Genomic DNA, 14431 nt, shown 5'->3' with positions numbered 1-14431 from the left:
GAATGTTAAATTCTTTTTTTTTTTTTCCATCCCAACAGCTACACTCTACCTCACAGAACATTAACCTGGGACCATCTGGAAATCCTCAGTAGGTTTAATTTGTTTCAAACAATCTCACTGGATTTGAGGAAGATTTTTTGCAAATGTGCAGATGTACATAATTATACCAGTTTAACTGGAAGCCTGTGAAATAGAACTATAGTTACAGTGAATATAATACTGTCGTACGCTTGCCTAATTTACTGCTCTAGCTTCTCCTTGTTTTAGTAGAGCTCTGAGGAGTTTTTAATCCACAGATTGTTGAATTGGGTTCGGCTATTTTGCCACTGTTACTTTCCTGGTGTGTGTGTGGGGACCATAAGTCCTGGGAGGTACCTGGGAAAGTACTCTGGCAAAAGCATCCGTGGAGGCCAAATTGATATTCTCTTGGTGCTCAGTGTCACAACTCCAACCCTAGTTGTTAGTCAGCTTGTTCCAGAGGAGTCTTGATGGAAATTAGCATATGAAAGGCTATTAAATTTTCTTTATCCAGTTTCTCCCATAGTCCCAGATTTACTTGAGCAGAGGGGAAACATTTTGAGGAGTGACAAATGTGGACTTCATCTTAAGTGTCAACTCCAGCAGTTCACTGGAATACAAAGAAGGAGTCCAAGGCTACTTCTTGGCTCAGTTTGAGGAGTGCCCTGACAGATGAGTCATAACTGCTGTGGGCTGGAAGAGGAATGCATTGTTGCTATCCTTACTTGTAATTATCCTTATAGGCTTATTGGATTAATTCTGAAGTATTCTATCTTTTATCACAGGACACTGTGCTTCCCCTTACCCTTTTGGTCCACTTAGAGAGTGAGTATAGACAGGAGAAATGGTAAAGGAGACTAAGAAAGAATAATTAGTAAGGTAGGAAAACCAGGAATGGGGTGTCACAAAAGCAGGTGAAGAAAGGGAGTAAATAACTCTGTTGATGTTGCTGATGGGGCAGGTAAGATGAAGATTGAGAATGGACCCCTGATAGGTCATTGGTGACCTCTGAACAGTTTCAGTGGTGCGGTGGGGAGAAGATTGACCGGAAAGGGTTCAGGAGAGAAATACAGGAGGGGAAATAGGAGGTATAGGAGGTATCGACAGTGATTTTAGACAACTTACTTGATGGGTTTGCTGCAAAGGACAGCAAAGAAACGGGATGGTAACTGGAAGAGGAAATTTGGTTTTGAGCATCTTTTCTGTCATTATTGCATTGAGCTTGTCAGGCAGCACAAAATGGAAGTTTGCTTTCAATTAGGATTCATCACCAACAGTTAACAGTGGGGCCTTGGGTATGGCCTCGGTTGGCGTGTTTACTGCTTGAGGGATTTGCATGTTTTTTCACTATTACGTTCGTTCAAAAAATTATTTCAGTATTTCAGCATATCATTAAAGAACAAAATAACTAGTCCAAAGAGCAGGTTCTTGAAGAAGAAAAACATCTAAGCTTAGTTAAGTATTTATCTCCCTAATCTTGACCTGTTATTATTTAACCCAGACCTGGTGTTACTCTTATGTTTGAATTGACTATTTCTTTCAGTAATGAATTGAAGGACGTTTAAAATCTAAATGGAGTCATTTCACTCTCCCTAGTACAACTTAGGAATTCATACCACGTTAAAGAAAACAGCTCTTGTGGCTGCTTAAGTTCATCTTTCTGCAGCCACGTGCTTTTGCCTGTATACAGCCAATGCTGTTTTTACCTGAGGTGCAAATAAATAACCTTCTGCCTTCTGGACTCCTGGCTTTCCTACATTACCATCTATGAGAATAAGTAGAGAGTTCTTTTATCTTTAACATACAAGTGATATGTATGCAAAACACTGTGATGACTTTTTTCTCCGTCAGAAAATCTTAGTGATTTTAGTAGGTATTCCAGCTAGTAACTTCCTTTTCAGAATAATTACCAGACTACTTAGTCCTTGCAATGTGTCACTAATTTATATAGTTACTCAGTTTCCTTATTAAGAGCATTGGTGAGGTTTATGGTTAATAAAAGTGGTTTGCTACCCTGAGTTCAAAACGATAGAGAAATGATAGATAGATAGATAGATAGAAAGAAAGAAAGATCTTTTTCTCCCAAAGAGACTATTATTGAAGTCCTTCTTAAGCCAAACTTAACAAGGCTTAAATAAAATTATAAAATGTCTTATCTAATCAGAAAGTAGATATTATTACTGTTCATTATTACCTATTTTATATTAAAGATGAGATACTACCACTGTGAAAGCTGGAGTTATCATGCTGAAGTGTACCCAAGATTTGCCTATTAAAGAGTGAGGCGCTAAAAAATGTTGAAAAGTTAACATCTTTCCATTTCTAGGAGGCTAATTCTTGTCATTGTTCATTTATTTCAGTGCTAAACCAACAGACTTTGATTTCTTAAAAGTTATTGGAAAAGGCAGCTTTGGCAAGGTAAGAGTGTTTTTATTTTTTCATTCAGTAAGTAAGTACTTAAGGAATGTATGCTTTATACATGCAAGACCACGGGGCTTGTTGGTATGCAGGCTATGGAATTAAGATGCTTTCTCTACCTTCAGAGTACTGACAGAATAATTCAGGATACTAAGCATCTACTCAAATTCTAACCCAAAATTTATTTGTTGAATAAGTATTTTGTTGAGCTCCTATGTGGCAAGCACTGTTCTGGGGCCTAGTTAGATAGTACTGAACAAAAATAACATGGTTAATACCTTTGTGATGCTCACAACCTAGTGGGGGAAATAGTCAATTAAAAGTTATGCAGTCAAGTAAATAATTACACGTAGCAATGGAGCTACGAAGGAAATGAAGACTAGAGTCAAGAGACAGAGGAAAATAGTCAGTGGGAGGAAAATCCCTATTTAGATGAATTGGTCAAGGATGGCTTCTTTGAAGAGGTGCTATTTAAGTTGAGGCCGGAAAGACAACAGTGAGCAGCTGTGTAAATAGCAGTTGGAGAAGGAAAGGGAGGTTTGAGGACGCTGTCTCCCTTCATGCAGTGAATGTCAGATGAAGCACGTAGCTTGACAGTGTGACCGTACCAAGCAAGAAGAATCCCTAAGGGCAGAGGCATCATAGATGGAGTTGTCAGAATCATCAAATATATTTAAGTTCTTTTTTGCATTATACTTCAATCTGTAGTAAAAATAAATATGTACGTGTTTAATTATAGTGTGCTGTATTCATAGCTTTCAGTATATCTAGATGTAGTTTTTTTTTTCTGAGTTCCCTAGAGACCAGAAACTGCGACCATAAAATTACACCCATGTGTGTTCATTAATTCAGCAAATGTATATTTGCCACCTGCTACATGCTGGGCATTGTGCTAATAATATAAGCAATAGAAAGTTCGAAATAGATCTTGCTCTCAAAATGCTCACAGTCTGTTAGAATGTTAGAGATAGTCTGTTGTTAAAAACAAAAAGCATTAATCTTTTGGAAACTTCATGTTTAGATCTAGAGTCTACTAGAAATTGGTTCTTGCTTATAATGTGAGGTGTAGGGTCGAGTTCATTTTTTTCCCTATGGATGTTCAACTGATCCCACGCAGTTTATTGAAAAGGCTGTTCTTTCCCTACTGCTCTGCATGGCAAACTTCATCATATATCCAGTGTCTATATGCGTGGATCTGTTTCTAGATTTTGTTTTATATTTCTGTTTCTAGATTTTATATTTTGTTTCATTAATCTATTTGTGTATCCTTGCATGAGTACCACATTGTCTTGAAAATGTAGCTTGATTTCCAACAGAACAAGTCTTCCCCTCCTTGTTCCTCTTCAAGAGACTATTCTTAGCTCTTTGCATATCAATATTAAATTTTAGAATTAGCATGGCAAGTTCCATAAGATTCTGTTGGATTTTGATTGGGATCGCATTGAATCTTTAGATCAATTTGGAGAGAATTGTCATCTTAACAATATCAAGTCTTCCAGTCTGTGACCATGGCATATCCCTTTGTTAATTTAATTCATCTTTAACTTTTCTCAATAATGTTTTATACTGTTCTTTGTAGAGTTTTGACACATCTTTAATTCGATTTGTTCCTGTGTGTTTCATTTTTTATGCTGTGAAAACTGGTGTTAAATACTGAAGCTGAATATATGCATTACCTGTGACACATTGGTTCTCCTCCAAGCTATGTAGCCACCAGTAATTCAAGCACATATGTGCTAGGAAAGGCGTGTGCCAGAATGTTCGTAAGCATCGTTGTTCATAATCTAAATGTCAGTGAGAGAGTGGATAAATTGTGTGTGGTATGTCTGTGGAATGCAGTACTCTGCACAGTGATGAAAATATGAAGACTGTGCTGCATACCACACGTGAACGCACATTACATAATTTAGAGTGAAAAAAATCAAGCAGAGACCACTTTGTCTATGTGATTCTAATTACATAAAATTCAAAAACAGGCAAAACCTAACCTGTGTTATTGCAAATGGAAATAGTGGTTACCTTTGAGGAAGAACAGGGATGGATAGTTTCTGGAATGGGGCAAATGGGAGGCTTCAGGCTACTGACAGTGTTTGGTTTTGTTTTAACCTGAAGTGGTTACATAATGTGTCCATTTTGGAATAATTTATCGAGCTGTAATGTTTACGAGTTTTTCTATATACGTGTTTAATAAAAATTTTAAATCTTGCAAAATGGTTGGAAACCAACAAAGTACAATAAAACAAAGAAAAGCAGAATACAGAAAAGAAGGAAAAGCAAGGAGAACTACAGATTCACAATGTATTTGAAAAATAGAAAAATATACATGATAAAGTAAAATAAATAATGGAAATCTCATATTTATTCTAAGCTTTTCTACAAAGGGTGGTCTTGGTTCCACTTTCCATTTGCCCATCTGTTTCTTAACCACCTATTTTCCACATCTACCAATCTGCTGAAAAAATGTCTACCCTTCAGTGTGCCTCCTAATGGCCACATTCTTTGAATTATTTTCTTAGAATATACTTAAAGATGAACCAATCAAAGTAGAGAAGTGAAGTTCAGGGGGTTGGGGAGCTGTCGAGAAAAGAAAAAATGTAAGAAGGAAGGAACATTCAACAGAGTCAAATATTGTAAAAAACAAAAGCTTGAGAAATGAGAAAGATGCCAGCAATTGAACTCAGGACATTTTCACCCTGAAGATGTTTTGACTCCTTTTTTATGAATAACAAACATTTTAATTGATAGACTTTATTTTTTAGAACCTTTTTAGATTTACAAAAAAAAAAAATAGAGTAAAGAGAAAGTTCAGAGAATTTCCAAGCCATCAGTTTGCTCTATTTAGTAACATGTTAGTATGGTACATTTGTTCCAGCCAGTGAGCCAATATTGATCCATTATTATGAACTAAAGCCCATCATTTATGCAGATTTCCTTGGTTTTTACCTAATGTCCTTTTTTTGGTCCCATTCAGGACACCACATTACATTTAGTTGTCATGTCTCCTTAGGCTCCTCTTGGCTATGACAATTTCTCAGACTTTGCTTGTTTTTGAGGACCTTGATGGTTTTGAGAAGCACTGGTTAGGTATATTGTGTATCTCTTTTGGAATTTGCCTGGTGTTTTTCTCATGATTAGACTGTGGTTACAGGTTTTAGTGAGGAAGACCACAGATGTACTCAAAAGTAATGCCCAGCATTGTCACTAGTGGCAGATCATCTCAAAACGTTTTAGAATATATCATCTAATAGTTACACAACTTGTAGGGTGTCTTGAATCCCTTAAAATTTGTTTGTAAACCTTTGAGTATGTCTGCCTTTTTTTCTGGGGCAAGATCTTCTAAGTTTCTTCAAATCCATGAAGTGTCTGCATGCACCCCAGCCCATTATAGAATCTCAGCTATACATGGTGCTTCTTGCTCTGAGTGCTTCTAAATTTGAAACCTGTAAGAGAAACCCAAATGTTAAAACAAAAATACATTTTGATCACCTAGAAACCATTTTCCTCTCCTTTTTTTATGTAGACATGAAATTTATAGCCTCAGTATTTTCTAAAGACACTCTTCAGGACTCAGGGCTAGCATGCATGTGCGCGCGCACACACACACACACACACACACACACACACACACACACACACACAGTTCTCAAGCAGTATAGATTTTGACACTTAAATTTAGTAAAAACCTCAAACATTAGCACATTAAGTGACAAAGAAATGATGCCTGGCCATTTAAATCATCAACACTTTTTGGTTTTATTAAAATATCTAAGGAAAAGTGGAATTGGAGAAATAAATTCAGTAATTTTCAATTTTCAAAATAAAAACACCACATTATCTAGGTCCTTTGTGGACTTTATTTTTTAAAAATTTAAGTATTGACTTATTGATAAGTGAATTGTTCCTATCAAAACATTGAAATTTCTAATAGTAGGTACAATCTTTAACTATAACAGGTTCTTCTTGCAAAACGGAAACTGGATGGAAAATTTTATGCTGTCAAAGTGTTACAGAAAAAGATAGTTCTCAACAGAAAAGAGGTAAAGTAAAATAGCTTTGTTTCTCCTAAACCTGTTTTCTCAGTTAACAGAATTGTTTTCTGGTGTCTAATACAAGCTGATTTTTTACCATTTTTTTTTTTTAACAGCAAAAACACATTATGGCTGAACGTAATGTGCTCTTGAAAAATGTGAAACATCCATTTTTGGTTGGATTACATTATTCTTTCCAAACAACTGAAAAGCTTTATTTTGTTCTGGATTTTATTAATGGAGGGGAGGTGAGTTTTATAATTAGTTTTCTAGTATTGATAATGTTTAGAAAAAAAATAGAGTTCAAGTTTCTCTTATCAGTGTTGGAAGCAAAGCCCAGCATAAACAGCTCTATGTTGAGTAGCAGCAGTATTTAAAGCACTGGCTAATCAGCACAATGCAGAATGTAGAGAAGTGAGACATAAAGCTCTTTTCCTAAGCAGCTTATGGTGTAGGTGGGAAGGTTCATAAAAGAACCTTGATACGAAGCTACAGACTTCATGGGTAGTTTTGTCGCTGAGCTATATAGCAAGAATATATACTGAAACATTAGAATGAAACTTGATTTGTAATATTTGGTAATTATCGTTTCAATAGTTGCATATAAATATTACTCTAGCCTGTCATTTTCCAAAATGTGCAAACTATTAATCAGATGAGATGATCCTGTAATAAAGGGTTCTGTGGTGAAGCCAGTTTGGAAAATGTTTCCTGTTACATCCCCTTGGTGATTAACAGTGTGCTTCGTGGTAGTTACAATGTTTCAGCATGTTAAAGACTTTGAGAAATTATGCCTGAAAGCCTGGATTTATTTTAAAAAAATTTTTTTACCACACAGTCCCGTTTTTTGTTTGAACCAAGTCTATTAACAGTATTCCCCAAAACTCTGAATCAGAGGGATATTGAAATACATTTTGGGAAATGCTGCTGTTAAGATAATAATTCCAGTAGTAGTTAACATGTATTGAGCATCCTTATGTGCCCAGCACTCTGGCTCTTTATACATATTATTTTATCTTCACAACAGTTGTGTTGCATAAGACAAAGAAACTGAGGTACAGAGAAGCTAAGTAACTTGATCAAGCCATGTGGGTTAGTAAGTATGGAGCCAGGAATTGAGCTCAGTCTGATTCCAGGATCGAGGCAGCTGACCACCCCCTGTTCCTCTGCTTCTTAATCCTCATACTTTTCTAATTCGTTTGATCTCTGACCTGTAAATGTCTCTAAAAATTATTTTAACTGGTAAATGTTATTATATCTTTACAAAAGGATCTTCCATCCCTTAATCCCAGAGCAAAGGGAGAAGAGAAGTGTATTTCAACCTTACTATAGTGCACTTATCTGTAGAATAAAGGAACTACACAGAAGACCGATTTCTATTCTGCAAACCTGAAAGATCAGACATACCTAGATCATTTTGGGGATGGTCATAAAAAGAATCATTATTCAACCTCTTACATCTATGGTAAATATGCCTTAAGACTCCTCAGAAGCGGGATTATGAATCCCCCATGCACCCTGATTCAGGAATGTGGATGACCCCACATCGTTCCCACCTTGAAGGTGTGGTTTTATTTGTATGTGGTGAGTGCTAACATATAACAAGAATTTATTGAGGGCCTGGCACTTTGTAATTATTTTACATGTGTTATATCAGTTTATCATCACAACTGTTTGAGATAAACACTCTTATACTCATTTTGTAGGTAAGGAAATTAAGGCTCAGAGAGGTTAAGTAACTTTCTCAGTATCACCGTGCTCTAGTACTTGTCAGGCCCCGGATTTAACCTGGACATCCCAACTGCAAAGCCCATTCTTAAGTACCACCTGTGTCTTTGAAATATCGTGCAGAAATCTAACTGCAGGTGGGATACTGGCTGCACGTTTCCTGCTTGTCTGTGGTTTGTTAATGCTGTTTTAGGACTTTGCTTCTGAGCCCTTATTACACAGTGACTACTCCTAAACTGGATGGCAAAGGTGGAAGGAAGTAGGCTTGTCTTCTAAAAGATAGAGTTGACTAAGATAGTGGGGGAAGAAAAGAGAATGTTAAGGTGCAGGGGTTGAATGGGGCAACAGGTAGAAGAGGAATAAGGATGAGAAAGGACAGAGGTAAGAGGAGTGTGATTTCATTATGTGTTTCCTATTATTACTGTTATTTGCCCCCCAATGTTCATATTTGCATTTTAACCTTGACCTGTGATATTTATCTTTGTATACTACTTCAGATCTGTTTTGGAGTCAGGTAGAGTATAAACAAATAAGTTTTATGATACTGGGCATGTAAACAAGCCTTTCTGAGTCTCAGCTTCCTCATCAATTCCTACTTCAAAATAGGTGGGTGGATTGAATAATACAAGCATATAGTCTTTAGCATAGTACCTTTGATTTAGTAAGCAGTGGTTGTTAGCTGTTATTAGTGAATGATCAGATTTTCATTTGGGGTAATTTTCATCAGTAGTAGTGTATTAGATGTGATCAGAAGGTCAATAAATAAAGTATTACAGTAGAGTAAGCTGCAGCTAATAAAAGCAGTGGTAATGGTTAAAAGGGGGGGAGTGTCCCATAAATAAATAAGAGATAAAAACAGAAGAATTTATTCATATTTTGGATATAGGGACTAAGGGTAAAGGAGCAGTAGAGGTGAATCCCAGGTGAGCCCCATTTATCTACTCTGTCACGATCTATTGTAACTGATCTTCACCATCACCTTTCAGAAGAGGCTAAGAAAAAATTGGGGACAATCTTTGAAAATCAAAGAAGTTAAATGAATTACACACAAAAAGGTTTGAACCCAAGGCTGATCAGCTAGATTTTCAGTTTGAAAATCTATTTCCACTTTACCTTGCTGCCTCCCATGGTTTAGAGGGCTGGGTAGAAGGTGATATCATTAAATGAGACAATACAGCAGTGGCAGTAAGTCTGTAAGAGAAGACCAGGGGCTCTGGGTTAGACAAATTGAATTTGTTGGCTTGTTAAATATTCAAGAAAGAGCAGCAGGCAGCAGATTTTTGCAGTAGAAGCTCCAAGCAGAGGGCTGTCCACACGAGAGACATCAACATAGAGTGGTGGTTAAAATCATTGGAATGGATTAAGTTGCCTGGGAAGGTATCCAGAGAAAGAATAACAGTGGAGAAACCTAGGACAGACAATTTGTCAATCCCTGCAGCATAAGGGCCCAGAAAGGAGCGGAGATGGAACTGTCCAAGGTAGAAGAAAGCCCCCAACGAGAGATTGTTGTTTTAGAAGTCCAAAGACTTAGAGTAAGGACCTAGAGCAAACTTTGCCTAGGCAGGTAACCTGATGACTAGAGAACAGGTTGTGAAAAATACATTGAAAGTTAGGGAGGAAGTGTAAGAAATGAACTGGAGAGTCCAGCTGCCAATGATCTCCAGCCAGTTGCTACCATATTGAATTTAGGCTTAATGGTGCAGATCTCCCCCCACCCTTTTTTTTTCCCCAGAAGAAACCAAAACTATGAATTTTAACCAAAAAAAAAAAATTTCCCAGTTTTTAAATGTTACCAATTATTTTAGATTTTTCTGAAAACATTCTTTGGTTAAAACAAATTATATCTGTGGGTTAGATTTGATCTTCCAGCCACTAGTTTACGATCTCTAAATAGTGTTTGGTTTTTTCAAATGAAAGAACAGTCAAAAAAGGCCCAGTAAGATAATTACATGGCAGTATCAAAATCATTGGTCTCCATTAATAATTTTTTCTAGGGAGGTTGCCTGGAGTGGTATGAGGATACTGCCACACTGGGGATTGAGGGGTACATGGGAGATGAGCGAGCAGTAAGCACAGATAGGGAAAGATTTGTGGTTGAAGAGACCATGATTGCCAGGTGGAGGGGATACATAGGCAAGGGGGAGTCACGGTTCTGTGCTTTGGTGCATTTTTATCTCACGTTCAAAGTAACAAAGATAAATCCTGTTTTTGTATTTTTAGAATATATTTGTTTCACTTTATGTGTGAATGATCTTAATATTCTTTTTTTTTTTTTTTTTTCAATTTTACAGCTGTTTTTTCACTTACAAAGAGAACGATCCTTTCCTGAACACAGAGCTAGGTTTTATGCTGCTGAAATTGCCAGTGCATTGGGTTATTTGCACTCCATCAAAATAGTGTACAGGTAAATTTTTAAAATTTCACTTCTAAAATGTCTTTTTATTATTTTATTTCAGTTCATATTCAGGTTTCCTTTTCTTTCCTTTTAATTCGATAGAGACTTGAAACCAGAAAATATTCTTTTGGATTCAGTAGTAAGTATTGTCTTTTAAAAATCTACTAGTGCATGATTTTTTTTTTCAACATCTTTATTGGAGTATAATTGCTCTACAATGGTGCGTTAGCTTCTGCTGTATAACAAAATAAATCAGCTATACATATACACATATCCCCATATCCCCTCCGTCTTGCGTCTCCCTCCCACCCTCCCTATCCCACCCCTCTAGGTGGTCACAAAGCACCAAGCTGATCTCCCTGTGCTATTCAGCTGCTTCCCACCAGCCATCTATTCTACATTTGGTAGTGTGTATATGTCTATGCCACTCTCTCACTTTGTCCCAGCTTACCCTTCCCCCTCCCTGTGTCCTCAAGTCTGGTGTCTACATCTGCGTCTTTATTCCTGTCCTGCCCTTAGGTTCTTCAGAACCTTTTTTTTGTTTTTGTTTTTGTTTTAGATTCCATATATATGTGTTAGCATATGGTATTTGTTTTTCTCTTTCGGACTTACGTCACTCTATGACAGACTCTAGGTCCATCCACCTCACTACAAATAACTGAATTTCATTTCTTTTTATGGCTGATTAATATTCCATTGTATATATGTGCCACATCTTCTTTATCCATTCATCTGTCAATGGACACTTAGGTTGCTTCCATGTCCTAGCTATTGTAAATAGTGCTGCAGTGAACATTGTGGTACATGACTCTTTATGAATTATGGTTTTCTCAGGGTATATGCCCAGTAGTGGGATTGCTGGGTCGTATGGTAGTTCTATTTTTAGTTTTTTAAGGAACCTCCATACTGTTCTCCATAGTGGCTGTATCAATTTACCTTCCCAACAACAGTGCAAGAGGGTTCCCTTTTCTCCACACCCTCTCCAGCATTTATTGTTTGTAGGCTTTTTGATGATGGCTATTCTGACCAGTGTGAGGTGATACCTCATTGTAGTTTTTGATTTGCATTTCTCTAATGATTAGTGACGTTGAGCATCCTTTCATGTGTTTGTTGGCAATCTGTATATCTTCTTTGGAGAAACGTCTATTTAGGTCTTCTGCCCATTTTTGGATTGGGTTGTTTGTTTTTTTGACATTGAGCTGCATGAGGTGCTTGTATATTTTTGGAGGTTAATCCTTTATCAGTTGCTTCGTTTGCAAATATTTTCTCCCATTCTAGGGTTGTCTTTTCATCTTGTTTATGGTTTCCTTTGCTGTGCAAAAGGTTTTAAGTTTCATTACGTTCCATTTACTAGTTATGATTTTTGTGTTGTTATGATTAGTGGCATAGAGTCCACCTCAAAGTGGACTCAGTTCCACACTGCACGATTCCATTAGATAACATTCTCGAAATGTCAAAACTATGGAGATGGAGAACAGATTAGTGGTTGCAAGGGGACAGGGACTGAGGGAATAGGGGAGTTCAAAGATAAAGGAGTAGCATGAGAGAGAGTTCCTTTGTTCCTTTGGGATGATGGACATTCTCTGTCTGATCGTGGTGGTAGTTACACGAATCTATACGTCTCTATTGCATAGGGCTACACATACACACACACAAATACGTGCATGTAAAATAGCAAAAACTGAATAAAGTTGGCAGTCTAGTTATCAGTATTATACCAAAGTCAGTTTCCTGATTTTGACACTACTACAGTTATATAAGATGTCAGTATTGGGGGAAGATGGGGGAAGGGGACATGGAACTCTGTACTGTTTTTGCAATTTCCTTTTAATCTATGATTATTTCAAAATCCAATGGTTTTAATAAGTGTCAATTTATGTCCATGCATTCTTTCATCTTACTGCCCCTGTATTTGTCAGGGACATGTTGTCTTAACAGATTTTGGGCTTTGTAAAGAAGGAATTGCTATTTCTGACACCACAACAACATTTTGTGGGACACCAGAGGTAAGATATATGTCTCATTCATGTACTCATGTATAAAATGCTAAAATGAATCACAAATTGTATATATAAAATTTGAATATATAAAATTTATATAAAATTTTTATATAAAATTTGTATATATAAAATTTGAAATCAGAAAAGTAGAGTAAAAATATTTTCAGCTTCCAGCCAGCTGGAAATATCTGATAATCATCCCTTCTGAACATTTAAAGTTTATTGATAGTTGATATTTTTTTAACTGTGATTTTGAGATACCACAGATAACCCAACAAAGATGAATTATGCTTACTTGTTTTTAATGTTAAAAGTTTACCTTAGATTTCTTCAAACATTTGATTACATTTCTAATTCTTAAAACAACAAAACAATCATGAATCAGTGATGAAAATGTCCAAAAATTAATTGAGTTAATGTTGGGACAACTCTGTGAATATATTAACAGCCATTGAATTGTATACTTTAAGTGGGTGAATGGCATGGTATGTGAATATCGTAATAAAGCTGTTTTTTAAAAGAAATAAGCTAAAGCAAATATGGCAAAATGTTAACATTGCCTATATTTGGGTGGCAGCACTATTGGTTTCTGTTATATTTTTATACTTTTTGTATGGTTAAAATATTTTATAATAAAAATTGTTCAATGGAAGAAAATAAAGCAGTGGATATGGGTGAAAAAATTACAAATCAGAATTTATTATCCAGAACATCCTATTCTCTAATCATTTTAACTAGCAGAAAATGTATCTTTCTATTTGAGACAGTAATAATAATCCTTAAAATTTATGTGAAAGCCTTGTTATTCTAACTTCACACATACATACGTTTAAAGTGTTCTAATTTTAAAACATTAATTGTGATCTTAATTGCAATTAATTAAGAGTAATTAAGATTGTGGAGTAATTGCAAATATGTTAAAAATGTGTGATAAAATAGCTCACATCAGATTTCTAATCAAGATGAGAAACTTAAAGTATCTATAAGTACAACTATTTACTTTGAAATGTATTTTTTCTTCCTTTTTCTCGCTAATCTAACCCTAGCTCTTGTATATATTTGTAATAATTCTATTTTGGTTTATGTATGAAGAAACTTTTTTCATGGATGTATATTCATTTAATAGTTAACAAAATCTTTAAGTCCTGTAATTTTTAGAAGGGAAATAGAAGGTGTTTTTGGTCATCTAAACCTAATATGATCAGAAATTATTAAACCCTTTTTATATATGTTGCCATTTCTTTGGATCACATAAAAAAGCTTAAGAATGTATTTCCTTATATATATTTCATGTGGGAAGAGGAAATATGTATTTTGGAATCTAAAATTCAAATTCACCATTTATATGTGTGAAATGATAATGTTTAAATTTTTTACAATTTGAAATGTAAATAGCCATATAATAACTTAAGCAACTTTTCTAAATAACATGTTAAAGAATTGCTATTGTAATTCTTAAATAAGAATGCAATTTATTCTTTTTTCTTTCAATAAAAAGAAAAAAATGAATTGTAATTGCCACACTAAAAATTCTTTCTTTCAGGAGAATCAATTATGAATAATGGCCATAAGAATTTCTAAAATTACTTTTGAGAAAGACTCCCCCCGCTCCCCCCCAAAAAAAATACCTACTTTACCTACTTAGTATTACAGTTTGTACATCTGTTGGCCTCTATTTGTCTTAACTACAGCACAGTTTCTGGGGAGAAATGCTTGAATATGTGTATTTTGAAAATTACTCCAGTTGATTCTGAAGACTAGTGCCATCCAAGAACCCCTGGTATAGAATATACCCAACCCACTGAAAATCTAGATAACGTGTTTAATTTAGTGTGATATTACAC

General features: G+C 35.6%; 1 protein-coding gene across 18 annotated transcripts in view; it reads left to right on the top strand.

Annotated features, from left to right (window-relative positions):
- SGK3 (serum/glucocorticoid regulated kinase family member 3) overlaps nucleotides 1-14431 on the top strand; it is a 147028-nt gene that overhangs the window by 121271 nt on the left and 11326 nt on the right. For 16 of the 18 annotated variants that reach the window (XM_067712171.1, XM_067712167.1, XM_067712166.1 and 13 more), the window contains 7 exons: nucleotides 39-88; nucleotides 2379-2436; nucleotides 6390-6473; nucleotides 6581-6712; nucleotides 10484-10596; nucleotides 10690-10726; nucleotides 12507-12593. In XM_067712171.1, coding sequence (XP_067568272.1) covers nucleotides 39-88; nucleotides 2379-2436; nucleotides 6390-6473; nucleotides 6581-6712; nucleotides 10484-10596; nucleotides 10690-10726; nucleotides 12507-12593 — 561 coding nt within the window. Of the gene's footprint in view, nucleotides 1-38; nucleotides 89-119; nucleotides 746-2378; nucleotides 2437-6389; nucleotides 6474-6580; nucleotides 6713-10483; nucleotides 10597-10689; nucleotides 10727-12506; nucleotides 12594-14431 lie in introns of those variants that run through there. The other 2 variants (XM_067712172.1, XM_067712168.1) reach the window with 2 other exon arrangements.

The sequence above is a fragment of the Pseudorca crassidens genome, chromosome 17, assembly GCF_039906515.1.
Source record: "Pseudorca crassidens isolate mPseCra1 chromosome 17, mPseCra1.hap1, whole genome shotgun sequence".
Taxonomy (NCBI): domain Eukaryota; kingdom Metazoa; phylum Chordata; class Mammalia; order Artiodactyla; family Delphinidae; genus Pseudorca; species Pseudorca crassidens.
Note: the sequence above shows the minus strand (reverse complement) of the source record. Positions and strands in the feature narration are given on the sequence as shown.